The sequence below is a fragment of the Cupressus sempervirens genome, chromosome 2 (assembly GCF_028749045.1).
Source record: "Cupressus sempervirens isolate cs-2001-9-10 chromosome 2, ASM2874904v1, whole genome shotgun sequence".
NCBI lineage: Eukaryota > Viridiplantae > Streptophyta > Pinopsida > Cupressales > Cupressaceae > Cupressus > Cupressus sempervirens.
This window is the reverse complement of record NC_143119.1, coordinates 222597321-222616769: the sequence shown is the minus strand read 5'-3', so window position 1 is coordinate 222616769 and position 19449 is coordinate 222597321. Positions and strand designations below refer to the sequence as shown.

The window sequence follows — 19449 nt, the reverse complement described above, 5'->3', positions numbered from 1 at the left end:
ATTAACAGGAATATTAATGAGGTTATCGTGTTAAAGAAATCGACCATCTCAAGAGATTGTTGATGCAAGAAAGGCATTAATGATCTTTTGACATGAGATGGTGAATATTAAATGAAATGATGAAAGAAAAGAATAATTACTAAGAAGTGAATAATAATTGTGTGAGATGATGACTAATCAATTGTCATTGGGTATGGAAATTGGCGATAATAATGATTTTTGGTTTTAGGAAAGACCCAGCCTGTCGAAGATCAACATCAATTTTTGGTTTTAAGGAAGATATACCCTATATAAGACAAGCAATAATGTCTAGTTTTAGGAAAGATACATCATGTAAAAGTGTTAGGTTCAAAGAAGGCAAGCACAATAGAGAGAGGGTTGAATCAGTTGTAATAGTTAAAATTCTAAACCTCTCAAACAAAATACAAAACCAAAAGATTAAGAACAAGTGCAAGATCCACAACACTTGAACACTAAATTTGTTCTCAAGGAAACCCATTAGGGAAAACTTGGGTGTGAGTCAAACCCTTAAAATGATGTACTCTCCTAAAAGTACTACCCAATTCAGAGCATAAACATAAAGAACAAAAAGTGTACTTATGCCTACATACTTACAACCTAATTTGTAGACACACTGCTAAGAGCACATTGCTCTAAATACAATGTCAAATTTGACCCTTAGTCAGGTTAATCGATCTCTTCTTCAATTTGAATAAGATGGACAAATAGCCATTACAACCAAACTAACAAATAACATCTTCTATGCCTATAGAGTTCCAATGAAGTACAATTACATTCACACCACCATACTCATGTCCTTACACCATCCTTACACTAAACTCAACCACTCATTTGTCTTTGTGCCCCAATAATTAAAACCATTAACCTAACCCTCATCAAACCATAGTTACCCTTACGCTACCTCCTACCTTTGAGAAAATCTACAAACAAGAAGCATTCTAAAAGAAAAGCATCCACTTTTATATTGCATCAACATAATAATCATATGAGCTCATGTTTTAGCATCACGTTAAGAGCATTTATCATTATCAGAAGCATAATTAGATCAATTCAACTTGTTTTTAGCTTAATTTGCACTTTCGTTTTAGAGGATGCCACTTTAGGAATGCTTGTGCAGATATGAGAATCAATTTGTTTAATTCAAGGTTCTTGTTAGCTTAGATCTTTTGTGTCTTTGAGTTGAATTGATTGAAACAAGCATATGAAGTTATTTTATATACATGCTTATATCTCAATCCTCTAACCATGTTTAATAGTCTTGAGAAATAGATCAAATGGACTTATTATAACCTTGTTAGAGAACTTAGAAGTTTGAGTCAAATATAACCTTAACATTATAAAGTTCTCTGGTTTTATTTATAATGTTTGATAGCTTCATTTGTCTTTCATAAGTTAATTAGATAGTTAGGGTAGGTCCCCATGCCTAAGCTTCTAGGCCTCAATTTTTTTATAATTATCTTAAAATCCATTTCAATAAAAAATCATTTTAAAAAATGATTTAGGCATAGGTCCTATCGAGGGGGTTTGGGCTCTAGTTTTTAGGAGCATAAGGTCCCATGAGATTTTTTTGAGGGGGCTAAAGGTGTATTTAGAATTTTCTCCTACAGAATAGGAGCCCTTACTTTTTAGCCCTCTCAATTTGAGTGGGTGAAAATAGCCCCACCGTCTTAAGAGAAATGTATGTCACATGCCAACAATTAATTTGTTTGTTATTTTCCCACCAAGACAAAATGAATCCCCACACCATAAATTTAAAATCTTCCTCAATATACAATTCATAGGACCACCAACTTATTTAAATTTAAGGACTAATTTTTTAAAATCTCAGCAATTGCTCCCTCTATTTTTTTAGGAAGCCCCTTCCAAGAGAGCTCCAACTTAGAGGGAAAAAATAGATTGCTTCTTATTTTCTTGTCATTTAAAATATGCATAATAATACTTTATCTACTTAAAATTAAGCAAAAATTAGAATTATGCAACAATTCTGAGACATAAAGTCCATAACTACATTTTTTTTTTCCAGAATAATTTTAATCCTGTTATTATATCACATCACAAGCCCATTTGATGCCACCATTGACTATTCAGCCATATATTTATTATACAAAGCACTCTCTGTTAAAAAAATTCAGTCTCCTTGTAAGATTTTCTAGATATATGGCTATAAAAGATTTTCTAAATATATGGCTATAATGCCTACCCTCGATAGACATTTCTGACATCTTACCCACGAATTGAATATTAGTTTTCAAGTCAATGGGGATCCCATACCATCAAACGGATCCACATATCTCTGCAAAGGATGCCATTTGATCTCCTATCTTCGAACGGCGAAATTTTCTTGGTACAGTTTAGAAGGAAAGATAAAGTTCAGTACTTTTTGCAATTCTCGATCTCTTGTTCAAAAATGTCTTCAATTCCCTGTAATGTTGACTGTGATGAACTGGAAAGCAATGCAGAGAGGGCTGAAGAAATTGACATTGGGATCGTGGGTGGAGGGCTGGCAGGCCTTGCTCTCGCACTGGCCCTGCAAGAGCGAAACATCACATGTCATGTGTTCGAATCTCACCCACCATCAAAAAGTGCAGACACGGCCTCCATTGTTGGCATTGGCCTCAATGGCATTACTGCTCTTGAAGGAATTAAGCCTGGTCTCAGTACAACTTTAGCCCAGGCTGGGGCTTATTCCACTCATATCAAATTTGTTAGTTTCACAGGCACCGAAGTAACCACTGTACAAGAAATTGTTCCAGAGAAGTTATTTATCCTCACATGGAAGTCACTTCATAGAGTTTTGGACAGCTTTATTAGTAGATCTAGGATTTTCTATTCTCACAAGCTGCTGGCCTATAAGCCTTGCAAGGTTAGTGGGTTCTTGATTTTCTATTAACAAATTTAAATGATAATGCAGAAACACCTTGAGATATAACTTTTGTTGTTGAATTCTTGGTTTACCTAGTGCAAAACATAATTGCCATAATGGATCGTTTGGTGTTATAGGAGAAGCGATGATAAGATTCTTTAACACAAGTTTCAAAGGAGATCTCTGTTTCAAATTTCAATACTGTGGATGCTTCAAGTCCTTAATATTTGTAAAGAATGAAAAACAATTCTACAGGATTTCAAGTTTGGTAAATTACTGAATTGGTAATTTTCAGTACGTAGCCTTTAGGCATAGCAGCCTTGATTACAGGGACACTCACTAAGATGGCATCCTTAAACACTAAATCATGGCCTGACGATTAGAATTGCCTATTGGTTTTCTCTTATACCTGTCTTCTAGGGAGTGATGAGGTACTAATAATCTACAGATACGATTTCAATCTTGATCTGTAGATCAACACAGACAAAAACACACAAAAATCTCTTCTTGAAATTCATAGATGAAACTACATATATAGCAATAGGATTCAAAGCCTAATTTAACTCATCAATAACTAACAATAAATCTCTGACCATTAATCTCCAATATCTGTCTGCAACTAACAACTAATTTAAATGTTTATTATCTTACATTTTCCTGTATAATGAACATTGTAAGAAAACAGAAAAAGGTGATCATTGGTTATTCCGTTTCTCCTCCATAATGAACATTAGGAAGAATGCAATTATTCCATTTCTCCTCCATAATGAATATTGGGAAGAATGCAAGTAAACTTCAAAGTATCTTAAAGCGGTCACTAGCAAGGGGCTTTATGAAAGCATCAACTATTTGTATTGCAATGGGACAATAAACAAGTTCAACCAAGCCTCGTTAAACCAACTCATGAATATAGTGGTGCTGGGCATCAGATGTGCTTAGTTCTGCCATGAAACATCAGATTATTACTCATTTGAATATTACTCTAATTGTTGCAATACAACACTGTGGGACCATCCTGAAGTTGTAACCAAATAGCTTGACAAGTGGCACAAATGACAGTTTTGCATTCAATCTCTACAGTAAAAAGAGGTACAGTGTGCTGCTTTTAGAAAATTCTTGGGCTTCCAAGAAATGACCACTGAAACAACACTAAATATATAATCAAAAGTAGACTTACGATCATCTATTGAACCTGCCCAATCAGAATCAGTATATCCAACTTACTTACTCTTCTTAGAATGCTAAAAATAAAGGCCATAATGAGTATTTCCCCTAATATTCTTGAGAATCCTTCTAATGTGCTTCCTCAGGTTCAGACATGAACATAGAGACCAAGGATATTACGTATGTAATGTCTGGTCTAGTAGTGGTCAAACAAAGAAAATTCCCAACTAACAGACGATCAACAGTGGGGCTTACAAAAGGAGTATCATGAGCATTAGACAACTTAACATCAACCTTATAGATGTGGCCATGAGATTGCAATGCCTGCGTATGAGGACACCTCCAAGGAAGATCTGAAAGATACTCCTGTTGAGACAAAAAATATATTTCCCCGTCTTCTGTCATACTTTAAGATCAAGAAAGTAGTGCATCTATCCAAAATCAGGCATATCAACCTTTGAAACCATAATTGCTCTAAATTCACGAAACCAAGTTATTCCTAGTGTAACTGCATATGAGATCATAAAAATTAGAAAATCTTCACCAGAATCTCTTATATAAAGATTAGAAAATCCTACAGTTTTTTTACAAAATCACTTTGGTGAAGATAAGAATCAATTCTGAAGTAGTATGGGTGCCTGTTCTACACCATACAATTCAACTTGTGAACAAAATGCTCTTTACAAAGAACTTCAAAAGCTTGAGACTGTGAAAAACAAATTTCCTCACCAATATAACCAATAAAAAATGCACTTTTAACATCCATCTCCATATTGAGCTAACAGTATCCATCCTGGCTAGAGTAACAAAGAATTTGTATAGTCAATGTTAACCAATAAAAAAATTAAATTCTCAAAATGCTGAACTGTTAAAAGAGTAAATGATATATCTTAGAGGTATAGAAATCACTGCCATCAGTATCAGCTGATTCAAAAGTGTTGACAATTTTTGAAACACAAAACAGGGTGGTGTCGAGGCCTATTTTAGGTGTCCCAAAGAGGGTACAGAAGATCACAGGATCAAAGTGGTTCCCTGTAAACTTTTGATTGGGGCGGATGGGATATGGTCTGCTGTTCGCAAACAGATGGTTGGGGATGCTCCCAGATACCTGAAAATGCGAACATGGAGTGCATTAGTCCATGATCCACATCTTAAGTAAGTGAGAATAATTCCTCCTCCATATAATTAGGTTTAGATATAGTTCTCAAGATCCATCAGGCTTACCATGATGTGTTGCCTTCTATGTAGGCTGTTTGATGATCTTCACAAAGGAGATTTCATTGTGCAAACAGAAAGAAGGACCAGTACCACCTTCATCACATCTAATACAGGTATATGTGGCTGCCCTGCTAATTCATGAAATTTTGAGACTGCTCTGACGTAGAGAAATGCTAACCATGTTGTCCCTGATGGCACTCATATGACATCTGTCTCGCAGTGCAATATTTGAAGTTAAATTATTTAACACAAATAGTATATGATAAGGTTCTACGATTCATATTATGTTTATATATGAATATTTAAAAACTCCCTATATATTTTAAACTTTTCCTATTTTTATATAGTTGTTCCCACTACCATCCCCTGTTCTAAACAAAACAAACTGAAACTTCTTCCTTAGATGCATCAGTTATAACTCCGAACTGTAACTCCAAACTGATGGATACCATAAAACAGATTCCTGGCATTTTTCCTATTCAACATGAATCATTGTCTGACCATAGGTGATTTGCTGATTGATACAGCAAATATCTAACACAAATTAAAATGAACAATCCACAAGTGTTAAGTTTAGTGAAATCTCATGTCTGCTTTATAATGCTGTAGTATTTTCTCAATTCATGATATCCTATGATAGAATAGAGGTGCCTTCCTGTAAGAACTATGTCCTATTCAGCAATTGCTACATCATCCAATTGCTAGAAATGTCAAAATAAATAAAGAAAATTCTGTTTGAATAGTCAATAATCATTTCATTAACCATAATCAAGGATTAACAAATAGTTTATCCTTATAGAATGTAACTATATCACATTATCCAAGATGCTGACCTACATGTCATCCATCCATCAAAATGCTTGATTTATGAATACATTCAAGATCATTACAGATACATAATTCATGGTTTATAATTACATCCAATGATCATCATAAGATGATTGTATACATCACATCAAATGTAGAGTTAAACAAGATGCTTTGAGCTTTGAACATGTGCTATCTGAGGCGCTTTTATCACACTGACCACAGAGTGTTTAGCTTCCCTGGGGTGCAGCCATGAAACATACTACTTTTCACATGTCTAAGTAGCCTAATCAACAACATATCTACACATATGCAATAAAGTAAAACAGCTTTGGCCAAAGCACTTTTAACAGTCAGATTTAGTTGATAGATGAAACAAAACATACTGTATCTATTTCTATCCCTCCCAAATTGCCACATTACACCCAACCATAAGAAGACTAAGCACTTATGAAAACAACTCATATATATATATATATATATATATATATATATATATATATATCCAGAAAATGCAGCATAATTCAGAACAATATGCATTCCTACCCTTGGGTAAGGTGTATGAGAAATTAAACCCAAACAGCAATCAAGCCTGAAGATTCTCACAGGGAAATACGTACAATCTAGAGCTGAACATTTATATCCTGGTATAATCTCCATAATACACAGAAGTACGTGCATACTGAAAATATGAACACTTCAAAAAATAAAAATGTAAAGTTGGTCGCAGTTTACATCTGCCAGCTTTAAGACAATCAAATAAATACATTCCATCCTATTATGATCTGTCATTTCACTGGAAATAGAGGGCCTTCACTCATAGCACTGGAATGTGAGTCTCGGTTTGATATTTAAATTTCCACGTCAATCATGGATTCTATATAAAAATAGAGCAATCGGTAGTTTGCCTTACATGTTTCTGGTCATAACAGAACAATATGCAACTGACTTCATAAAAATAAAGTCTCAATATTCTTATTTTCACACAGCTATGCTTGTGTAACGATCTAATTAATTACCATGATCCTTATTTAATGTAGAAACCATCAGCAGTTTCACATCTTAGTTGCAGGTGTTACTATAACGAGGGTTTCTAGTTAGACAGGAAGAAAAGAAAAAAACAGTGGCATCTAACCATCAAAAGGATAGCGATGTCCATTGAAGTTCCAACAATAAGCCATGTAAGCGATTCCTGGCACTGAGTAAGGAAATCAAAACATATTCAATACTCAATTCGTATTCCATTGCATGCGTTGGAATTGACGCTATTGTTTTTTGGTTGATCTAATATCCAAACACGTCTTAAAGGTTTAAGCATGCTGATTTCATTTCTTCCAGTGTTCTGACATCTCGATGTTTTATAATGATCAAATTCCCAATTCCGTAACCCCAACATCCAAAACACAATACATTCACAGAGATGTCTGGATTTGAAGATCATGTAGAGTAATAAAGTAAAAAATATGATAATATTCATTAAATTTTATTAATAATTAATTAATATTTTAGTAAATGATATAAATGTAAAGATACTATTATAAATATAAGAAATAATATTGAAAACAGAGTATCAATATTAAAGATTTTTGCAGATGCTCCATAGTCATACAAGTGTCCAATTTACAGTACGCGATCACCGTACTAATTGGAATTATATATGACCTTAAACTCGACCACTACACCAGACGGGTTGGGCTAGTTGCCCTTCTATAAAAAGAGTTAAAATTTCAACAGTAAGAAGAAGTTTATTGAGTTAATTCAATATGACGCAGGAGAATATACCATCTGGTCACTTCGAAAGATGGACCAAACAGGGGATATTGCAGACTTGGTCTTAACAGAACGAACAGCCCGTGGACGCCCTGGCTGTAAACAGCGTGCTTTACAGCAACTTGATGGGATTGAGTTATGGGATGATCTGCGAAATGCTATTGAGGCAACCAGTGAAGAGATCATAACAGAAAGGAAGATAATGGATCGATTGCCACTCCATAAATGGAGTGATGCAGATGGACATGTCCTATTGATTGGTGATGGTATACCCATATACTCTGAATCCTTGAATTTTTTGGCATGCTAAGTAAAATCCTTTCTTTTGCTCAATTAAAACCTAAATCCTTTCTTTTTCCATATTTAACTACATATAATGGACTAATGAGCATTGATTCATGGATGTAGCTGCACATGCACAATTTGTTGGACCAGGACAAGGAGCAATGACCGCATTTGAAGATGTGCATCAACTCTCCCTTCTTCTTGAATTGGCAAGTGGGTCATCATTTTCAGAGGAAAGCATTCAAGAGGCTGTCAAAAGGTCATTAATATTACCCAAATCTAAAATCTGCATTGAGATCTTCAAACTAAACTATTTAGCCGTGACCATGCTAACCTAGAATAATATTTCTGTATGTCTAGAACCTGAGCAGAGAGCTTGAGTATATTTGGTTATAGAACAAACCATAAAAGATTTCAGGATTTTCCTCCAATGCTAGAAAAAATTACCTAAACTTCAAAACACTGAAAAATCCAAACAGCCCCTTTTTGAAATAATTTTTTTATTGCAGCTTCAAAACCATTGCTGCCTAAAAAGCTGACAATCACCACATATTGCAGCAAGAACGAATAGAAAAATTCTTCCAGTAGTTGAAAACTTAAATGAAATGTGAACCAGACAAATTTTATCTAGCTTTCGTTGTGTAGTATGTACAGATCAAAGTAAGAACATTCTCACTTTCATAATGGTTGAACTTATCTTGTGGTCACAGGTTCGAGGAGTTGAGAATTCGGCGAGTAAAGAAGATGCAAGAGTATGCATCGTATTCTACCATGATTCCAGAGTTCGAACCCGAGTGGTCTCAGCATTTCACTGCAGAAGATAGATCGAAAGTGGGGGAGGAGTACAGGAAATGGGTTCAGGCATATCCAAACAAACAGCAGGGTGATCCTGATTCATTCTACTTCAAATAAACTCCATTGACATTTAAATACCTCCTATTCACCAATGGGAAATTGTTGTGGTTTTGCATTTCTCTTCTTAAGAACGTTAAGATATCTAAGAATTCAATTGCTATTACTATTACTATTAGTAATGGATTGCCTTCATTTGCAAACATTCCTATTCAAAGAAAAAAGATCATGGGTTGTCTTTTTCTTACATTTCTCACTTCTTAATTTGCTTCTAGTTATAATTTAGATTATAATTTGTCATCTTTATATCTTATAAGAATTAGTATTTTAATATTAAGATCGTTTACATATATGGTATTCCTTAAGAGCAACAATTACAACTTATTCAAGCTCATTTGAAACAATCACACTAGAAAGGTTTGAACTAAGTGTCCACAATGAGAACTCAATGCTTTAACCAAGCTAAACACCATAGACAATATATATATATATATATATAGAAATTATATATAATATAATGAATATCACTACTTTACATTATTTTTAAATTCAAATTAATTTATGTTAATTTTAATGTTTCATTTTGACACATAGAGTAATCTTTAAAAAATAATTATTATCTTCTACGATAAATAATAGATAATGATTATATAAATTTGTAAGCTACAAACAAAATACATGAAATTGTGAATAAGAACTATTTGTCTAATAGCTAATTATAGTATTTATTATAATATCATATAATTAGTAAAAGTAATATTATATGTAAAATAAACTATATATATATATTATTTAATATGATTTAACATGTTTTAATAAAATTGTATATAGTGAAAAATATTTGTAAATAGTAAAAATTAGCTTTATAAATTTTCTACAATTGAAAAATAGTTTTTTTTTAATATTCTATATATATATATATATATATATATATATATATATATATATATATATATATATATATATATAATTTTTATTTTTAATAGGGAAAAGGTCTTAGGTCCGTGTTTGCTTATTGTATTTGTGTAGGCTATATTATTGCAATCAGTTGTACTTAGTGATTAATGTTTTTTAAACCAATTAATACATTTATTTTTATTTTTATTGTCACTTTTCATTTTTCTAAAGTATATATGTGAGTTTTTTTAGTTTCTAAATTCATTAAAATTATTTTAGTGCAATTTGATTGGCTGATATATTTTGGGTTTTCTAGGAAACACTATTATAGGAAACACTATTATGGGCTATATTCTAGGAGGCTCAATATATTAAGATATTTAAATTTTAATTCTTTTAGATTAATTATCTATCTTATAGTTCTAAATTTCATCTTAATTTCTAATTTTATATTAAATGTTTTACCCTATTTACACTCTAAATGTATTTTTTCTACAAACTATACTCCACACATTAATTCATCCATTTTTCATACTTTGTTTTATTTATATATAAAAATTTACATAAGTATTTTGAATACTATTATATATTACTTCTATATTAATTTAATTGTTTCAATTTTTTAATATTTTAATATTGTATAATCATTTTATTTAAATGAATTCTTACAGTCAAACTTTTATTACCTATATTCTATTTCTATTGATTACAACTTACGACAAATACAAGCCACTATGTGGTACTTGTTAGTACTTGGAGAGGCTAAAATACTTTTGTATCACTTTTCGAGTTCTCTAACTTAATTATCTCTTTACTTCCACCAATGTAATTCAATTATTTTATGTAGTTATCTCATTGGCTAAAAGCATTTAGCCTCTTATACACTTGCATGAAATTGTTGTAATAATTTGCCCAATACTATTCATAATGCATATTGATAATGTTGGGATATAACATTAAAAATTAAAATATAATATAATATTATAATCTATTTTTATTTAAATAATTATTACTATATAAAATATGATATATAATATAATACTATATCATATAAAGTATTAATGATGATATATAGTTAAGAAAATACAACACTAAACTACAATTAAGATTATTAAATAATATAATTAAAATATATTTAATTAAAATTAAAATTATTGTTTAAAGGGTCACCTAAATAATTTTAGGATATTATTAAGCTTTTGTACTTCAAATTTCAACTATCTACTATAATTTTTTAAAATATTACAATAATTAATCAATTATATTTAATATAATTGTCACCAAATTATAAATTTAGATATAAAATTAAAAGTGTAATTAATTTAAAAAAAAGGCAAGTAACATGGCACTTGTTTAACTTAGAGCGATTTGTGATGTAATTAATTCAAATTATATGATAAATTTACTATTGCTCTCCACATCATTTGAGCTCTCTAGAGAATCTACATTAAAACTTGACTAAGATCAAATTGTTAGATTCTTAAAAAGAGATGAGATATTTTCTATAAAAGCTTTCATTTTAAATACAAGAAAGAAATTCGAGAAACAATTTATTTACAAACTTTTTGTAATACAAATTAAATCAAGACTTTAGATTTTGTAGATCAAAGAATTAATATTTCTCAGTCTAAAAAGATTAATGTAGAAGGGCTAAGATACGAAAGGGGCCTAAAATGATAGATATATTAGCTAATCCTAAAAGAGATAGAAGATAATAATGACAAAGGAAATAGAGAGCTATGCTAAGAAGATAAGAAAACCTATAAAAAAAACTAAGGAAGTAAAGATGGATTCAGGATGAAAAAGAATAAAAACTTAATTAGGAATGATATGAAAAACTTCATAAATATCTAAACCATCATCTAAACCATCAACCCCTCAAATTGCTAAGGCATCCGCTTTTTTATTGCCTTCCCTATAAATATTTTTAATTTCGATTTCTTCAAGCGGGTCTATTAAGGTTAAGGTGTTTTCTAATTTGAAATTTAAAATTCAATTAGGGATTTCCTTTTTTCAAAGAGCATTCAGGATAATTTGGGAATCACCTTCGATAATAAGCTTCTTTATCCCTAAGTTTTGGCATAAAACTAGACCTTCAATTAAGGTTTGAGCTTTGCTAAGTTATTTGAGAGAAATCCCAAAGGTTTGGCTCTTTTAGTTAAGCATCTACCTTGATGTGTATGAATAATACAACCTAGTCTCGCATATCTTGGGTTGCCTCTAGAGACCCCATCAAAATTTAATTTATGTCATCCAATTGGTGGAGGGACCCATTTACAAAGCATTCTTTATAGTTTTCTAGCTTTGGGGTACATGAGAGGAGGATTAATTAGGTTGTTCCAATTTTTACACATTTTGCATCCCATTCTAAGAAAGTACCTTCTTCTTTTATTATGTTTCTCAAGTAATTGTTGGCTACTTTAGTGAATCAGTGATACTTGCTTCTATTTTGTTAAAGAGGGATTCTAAATCTAGTTTTTGGTTACAAAAAATTCTTCTATTTATTTCTTTCCATAAATCCCATAAAAGGATTGAGGGTGAGATTTTCCATGGATTATTGTAAATTTTAGAGCTACTGTTTTTTGAAAAAAAAAAATTAGGTTATTTGGGAATGTTGAATACCAGTTGAGTTTCTTTCTTAACCAGTACCAACAAGATTTAACAAATTGACATGGAAAAGTAGGTGTTCTAATGTTTTTGATTCTTCTTCACATAGTAAGAATTTCGATGGGCCTTCATAACCTAATTTGGTAAATCTATTTGATGTTAATATTTAATCTTGCATAGCTTCCCATAAGAAGATTCCTACTTTTGGTAAGCACACTGAATCCCAATAGAGATTTAAGGGGTTGTCTATTTTGTCCCATTCTTTTGAATTGGTTATTTGCTTGTATCCTTGTTTAACTCTATAATTACCATCTTTGGAAGCACCCCAAATTAGCTTATCCTTCTTCTTTTTTATGGTTGGCTTGTCTATTATTCAGGAATAAAGAGAAGGCATGTTTTTATTCAATAGTTAATGGAGTATTATCTAGGGATTTCCATTGCCAATTCATGGAGAGGTTATAACTGATTTTGATTTTGTAATCACTAATCTTTTTACCTCAGATTGTAGTTAATGTATTTTTTATGTTGATTGAAATATTGGATTTATCTGGAGGTGGGAGCCTATCCCAAGAATCTTCTCAAAATAGAGCTTCTTGTCCTAATCCAATATCCCATGTTAGAATTTTTGAGATTAATGGTTGGTGTTACATCATAAAATTCCAAATTCTAGAACATTTAGGAGGATTAATAGTTTTGAACAGAGATATTGGGTTGTTAATGTTAAGATATTTTGTGATAAAGTATTTTGGCCCATTTTCTGTTATATTCCTTGTACATTCTCCATATTAATTTTGCTCCCAAGGCTTCATTTCACTAGCTAAAGTTTTTTATACCTAGGTCTCCATGTTCCTTAGGTTTACATATATTCTCCCATTTTATTAAAGCTAGTTTTTTCTTAGTTGCAATACCTTGCCAAAAGGAATCTTTTAGTTTTTTTTACCTAACTTCCTTTTAATGCCTTTGGGTAAAGGTAAACAAGACATATGATAGGTTGGAATAGTTGGCAGGACTGATTTATGGATTTATCTACTTTTTCTAGGTATTTATGGATTTATCTACTTTTTCTAGTACTGAATCACAATTTTTTTCATCTTTCACTCCTTTTTCTAATTTATTCCAATATATTTGCAAGGGAAAGTACCTTTTTGATATCCCATTATTTTACATATTTATTTTTCTATCCTTTCTTTATTGTTGATAAAACTATTTGCTTCCTTCAAGGAGATTTCTCCTAGTAATATCGTGCCATTTGCAAATTGTTGATGAGTTATGTTAGAGATTCCTTATGTTACCTTGATACCTCTTATTTTTCTTTATTCTCTAGCTTTGTTGATTGATCTTCCAAATGCTTCAACCATAATTATGAATAGAAATGGATATAGTGGATCTCCTTGTCTAATTCCTCTAGAGATATTAAAAACACCTTCAGGTGAATCATTGATTAGAAGGGAGATTTTAGACATAGATATGCAATTATAAATTAGATTAATCCATTGATGTGAGAAACTAAAAGCTTGTAGAGTTTTGCATAAGAAGTGTCAATCTACTTTATCATGGGCTTTTTGAATATCTAATTTTATTAACATACATGACTCTTTATTAGATTGAACCAAGTGTATAAATTCTTGAATTGCAATTATCCTGTCAAAATTTGATCTATTTGGCACGAAAGTTATTTGTTCCGCTTAGATTAATTTAGGGAGAAAATTTTTAATTCTATTAGCTAAGGTTTTAGAGAATATTTTATAGAAAGTACTGCAAAGTGCTATTGGTCAGAAGTCTCTCGAGGTTTCACAATTGGGTTTTTTGGGAATAAGGACTATAAAGGTGATATTTATTTCTTCTAAAAGGGAACCCAAGTTTCTGGTAGCTTCTATAGCTACCCATAATTCTTCTCCCATTATATTCCAACATTTTTGAAAGAAAAAATGTTGAAATCCATCTAGTCTTGGGGATTTATCTAGATTTAGTTGAAATAGAGATTCTTTAATTTCTTCTTTTCTAAATTTTTTATTTAAGAATTTATTATCTTTTGTAGTTAGGATTTTAGAAATTGATTGCAACATTTTGGTTTGAGTTGTTAAATTCGATGAGTCAAAATTATTTAGTATATTAGAGAAATAATTAACAAAGGCTTCAGAAAATTCTTTTGGACTTTCAATAGTGCTTCCTAATTGATTCTTAATATTTATGATTTTGTTTTATCATGCTATTTATGAAAGAATTTTGTGTTTCTATCTTCTTCGCTTAGCCATCTAGATTTTTGTTTCCAAGATATTTCTTCCTTTGCTAAAATGAGTTCTTGTTTGGCCAGGAGTAAGTTTTCTCTATTATTTTTGTCATTGTCCATTCCTACCCTGATGATTTCTTCATTTAAACTTTTTTAAGTCTTTTTCATTTTCTATTTTTTCTTCAAAAATATTGTTTTTTTTTTTTTTTTGGATTGGTAAACAATCGAAGCCTAGATTAATTATTGTGATTTATTGTAATTAATTATTTTTATGTGTTAAGTGATTTGAACCCAAGACCTCCCACATGAGAGGCTCACAAGTTACCGTTGTGTTGTAGGCTCTTGCCTTCTTCAAAATATTATTATTTAGTATTCTTTATTTCATTTTTTTAATTTTTCTTTTGAAGGACTTTAATTTTGAAATGAAACAAAAAAAATTAGATCCTTCGAATGTTTCTTCATTCCACCATTGTTTGATTTTTTCTAAAAATTATTATCTAGTAACCACATATTTTCACATGTAAAAGAGTTATTTAATGGTGCTTGGGAATCCCCTATTTCTAGTGTAACCAAAAAATTTATTTGAGCCTGCTAAAGGAAGAATGCTAGAACTTAGAAGATAATCAAAAGAGATTAGATTTCCTTTAAAGAAAAATCTATCTAATCTTTTAGCTATATAATTAAAATCTATACGCTTATTATTCCAAGTATATGAACCATTAGATAGAGGAATATCTAGTAAATTGTTTTTATCATACCATTCTTTAAAATCTTTCATTACTTGATTAGTTTTTAATAGTCCGCCCACTTTTTTGTGGGGTTAAGGATTGCATTTAAGTCTCCTTTCTTTCTTGTTTGATGTAGATATGGGACCATATACACTTATAATTATAACTTTTATATTGTTCTTATAGTTTTAAATTGCATCTCCCTTCCAATTTATGTTAGATATAAGAGGAGAATAGTTAATTCACCTTGGATCCCATAAGATTCTTATGTCTCCTAAGGCTCCATTTGATTCAACTAGGTCCATTTGCCAAATACCTAATTTTATTTTTTTTAAATTCCCTTCTTCCTTATTTAGTTTCGTTTCTTGAATTATTATTATTTCTAATTCAAATAGAGTTAAATTTCTTTTTATTATTATTAATTAATTAGGAGCTTTAACCCCTTAATATTCCAAATCATTATCTTCATGTGTTATCTTTATGTGTTAGTTGTGGCACTTTTCCCCATTCCAATATTTAGAAGGGTACTAATCTTTTTTGGGGTTCTCTACTAGACTTGTAGCTACTCTAAGTCTAGCTAAGGATTTTCTTCCTCTTTTTCTTTTATTTTACCATAGATAGTGTTGAAAATAACAATGGGAAAGTAAACTCTTGGGGGATGGGGAGGTGAATCGGTACTTCAAAACTTTAACCATAAAACATTCACCACACATCCATCTCACCAGTTAGCATGTAAACTGAAATAGCTAACTACACATGTTCATTCATAGCATGAAACAAATAACACATAATACAATAAGTTTTTTATCTAGAAACTCTCCAATGAGAAGGTAAAACTGGGGTGGGGATGACACCCATAAATCTTTACTGTTGCAACTATAAAGTGTAGCCAATGAAGGTTACAAGAAGTTTGACCATAATATATGATCTACCCTATTAAAGGTCTGTCCTATTAAAAGCTTACAAAGACTGTTAGGTCTCACCCTGTTAAAGGGTTTAAACACCCTACTAAAAGTGTACCTTATTAGAGGACTTAAACTTGCAATAAAACAAGCACTTGGTTAAGAGATTTACACAAGCTTGTTAGGACTACTATGTTAGGAGATTTTCTTTGCATCACTTGTTCGAATGATTCAACACCATTATCCTTCAGTTAGCACCTGTTACTAGATGTCAGATCTTTTCTTTCCTAGTGTGTACTTGATCCTTCTGATCAAATATGTTTCATATGTCCTCTCTCTACTTTTCTTTGTTCTCCTCTAACTGATTTTGCAATTCATAACAATATCACAACCTTCATAGCCACCACAAATGTTCTCTGTACTTAGCATTCATCTCTCTTGCATCTCATTCTCTTCCTTCATGCAATACAAACTATTTAGGGTTTGTATCCTTAAGTAAACACAAGTTGGCTAGGGTTAGATTAGAATCAATGATTGTGGTTGATCCAGTTTTCTGCTTAGAACATCCCTAAATTTGATTGGTTGCATGTATTGCATAGGGATTTTTAATATACACCTATATACATCTTCTAGAATTGTAAAACAATCATTCAGTCAGCCCAAAAATGGTTTACATAGAATTTTGTGCCATTACAAACAATTATGTCCAAAAAATTTCACTGGACAATTGAAGTCTCTAATGCTTGGCATTAACTCAGTTCTTGAATGACTTGGCATACTTTGTTTACTCAGCTCCTAAGTGACTCAACACTCACTATTTGCTCAGTACTAACTATGCATATTACTCGGCATGTATTGTCTAGCAACTTATACTCAACATGCCTTGATCACTCGACTCACACTGATTACTCGGCTTTCTCTGATCACTCAACTTGCACTGTAATTGTACTAAATAACGACTGAGTGTTTTTTCATTGCCTTGTCAAAACCAATTTGAGATTAACAATCTTCGGGGCCTTTGACATGAGTGGCAAAAACACAATTTCATGCATATACAATCTATATTATGAGCATAACTTGGATAGTATATATCTATAACTCATTTCTCATACAAATTTTCAAATTTTCAAAATTTTGCAAAATGGATGACTTACAATCATACGTCATTACTCCATTACTCCATTACTGCCCCTGAGTAAATGTTCCCTTTCTATATCTAAATCTGTTACTACTTCTAAGTATATTTTTTGTACCCTATTTTTGCACTATATCCCTTTATATTCAATATCCCACTTTTTTAACACTTATGTCATGGGTGGTATATTGATAGTGTATTTATTCAAAAATGATTTATGGATCTCCATTATGACTTTCAATGCTGCATCCCAATTATTGCATGCTATCTCTAGAGATTGATATTGGATGTCTAGCTCGGCATCAAGGTTAACTAAGCCATCATGAGAGGAAAGATGAGAATCTTTCTTCATCAATGTTTCAACATAGGCTAGTACCTTATGCAAAGCATCCATGTGTGGGATCAACATGGCTTGGATGCCGATCAAGGTAACCCTTATATTTGCATCTTGTGCTTATAGCACAACTAGCTTACCTTGAGTAGATAGTAGTCTCTAAAATGAGTTTGGCTTTGACCAGAAGATAGTTTCAATGTTGTACCTATGGATTATAGATCTCCTTGTAGTCATTCAATATCCCACTATACTTATTGTGTGAATAAATTCACATCACAAAGCTTTGTGTATAGAGAAAATATATTCTCCAACACCTTTTTGACATCTTCCATTTTGGTTGCTAAGTCAACTTGTCTTAGTGCAATAGCACTAGAAATCTATTCAAGAAATTTAAAGTGAAATTTCCAATCAGACCATTCCAATAGTTTGGTGTTTGTGTCCAGATCTTCATGACTAATCTTCTCAACAATATTTACCAGTTTCTCAAAAATAGGTTTCTCTTCATTAGGGGCTAGGAGGCTAAAAGCATCAAGAAATATGCTTTTTATTTCATGGAGAACTTGCTTCTGCTTGTGCTCCCTTCTTAGCAACTCTTATTGTTTTTCCTATGTAGAGCTTCCTATAGAATTCTCATTTTCTCAATGGTGATCGTTGTAAGATCATACTTTGGAAGTTCAATCACCTCATCAAGACTTACATCTCCATAGGATATAGCTTTGAGCTCCTTGATGAATCTGCACTAGGCCTTGATATCTACAATGGTGTGGCATGAGTGCTCGGCCTTTGAAGGTCTTGTCTATTGGTAGGTTTCATAGAAATTGGTAAGGTAACAAGATTCTATATAGCAATTTGTTCCTCTAGAGTAGTAATCACCTTCAATACTTCAGTCCTATCAACTTGAATCACTTCCTATTGATCTTCACCTTGAATAAGTGGAGTAGGTGTAGGACTAGATTCCTAACCTAATTTGATGTATGTTCCATCTTTCTCAATTGTAACTATTTTTTGCTTAGTTGAAATGAGTGGCATAAGAGACAATACTATAGGTGTTATAGCAATAACACTTAGTTGTTTAGTGCTTGCACTATGATCTTTTGTCTCCGTAGATGTAGGGGGCACACTAGATGTGTCAATTTGTTTCTCCCCTTCTACTGCCACTTCTACCTTATCAATTTGATCTATTCTCACCAATACAAGATTTATGCATAACTGTGATGCCATGGTAGAAATCTTCAATATTTCCTTCAAGTCATCGTCAGTCAAAGGATTGATGTTCTGAGTAGAATTTTTAGGAACATTCTTGATTTATATTGAGTCACATTGACTCACTTGGTCTACATGTGGAAGACTGACATTCAACACTTGTACATCTTGTATATTTTGTTCATCTTGCTACTCTTCTTCAGTTATGGCCTCTTCTATTGCTACTTCCTCAATGCTTCCCAAACTACCATCCTTTACTGATACCTCTTGTGCTTGTGCAATTGTCTCTTTCTCACCTTTCTTAAGTTCTTGTAATTCTTGCTCACCTTTCTCTTTTATTGTAGGAGTAGGTAACCCATAAATAGATCTCCAAATAGATGTGCTTTTGGTTACCACATCCTCAATCTTCTTATTTAGTATATGGAAAGCTCTA

General features: G+C 31.8%; 1 protein-coding gene and 1 long non-coding RNA gene across 2 annotated transcripts; one reads left to right on the top strand and one right to left on the bottom strand.

The window, feature by feature from the left end:
- The first annotated feature begins 2189 nt into the window (after positions 1 to 2189).
- On the top strand, positions 2190 to 9229 carry LOC149571852 (uncharacterized). Its single transcript, XM_089813271.1, has 6 exons — positions 2190 to 2884; positions 5013 to 5203; positions 5297 to 5379; positions 7846 to 8109; positions 8252 to 8387; positions 8839 to 9229. The coding sequence occupies exons 1-6, from the start codon at positions 2324 to 2326 to the stop codon at positions 9038 to 9040; spliced, it is 1437 nt and encodes a 478-aa protein (XP_089669397.1). The 5' UTR covers positions 2190 to 2323; the 3' UTR covers positions 9041 to 9229.
- LOC149571853 (uncharacterized) lies at positions 3929 to 5472 on the bottom strand. The gene is made up of 3 exons (XR_016359882.1): positions 5273 to 5472; positions 4778 to 5156; positions 3929 to 4556 (listed from the first exon to the last, which is right to left on the bottom strand). It is a non-coding gene; the product is annotated as an uncharacterized LOC149571853 (long non-coding RNA).
- Positions 9230 to 19449: the final 10220 nt, after the last annotated feature.

Coding starts and splice junctions, on each gene's coding strand:
- LOC149571852 (XM_089813271.1), top strand. CDS start 2,324: ATGCCATTTGATCTCCTATCTTCGAACGGCGAAATTTTCTTGGTACAG. Junction 5,204..5,296: donor GTCCATGATCCACATCTTAA/GTAAGTGAGAAT, acceptor CCTTCTATGTAG/GCTGTTTGATGATCTTCACA. Junction 8,110..8,251: donor TGTCCTATTGATTGGTGATG/GTATACCCATAT, acceptor TCATGGATGTAG/CTGCACATGCACAATTTGTT.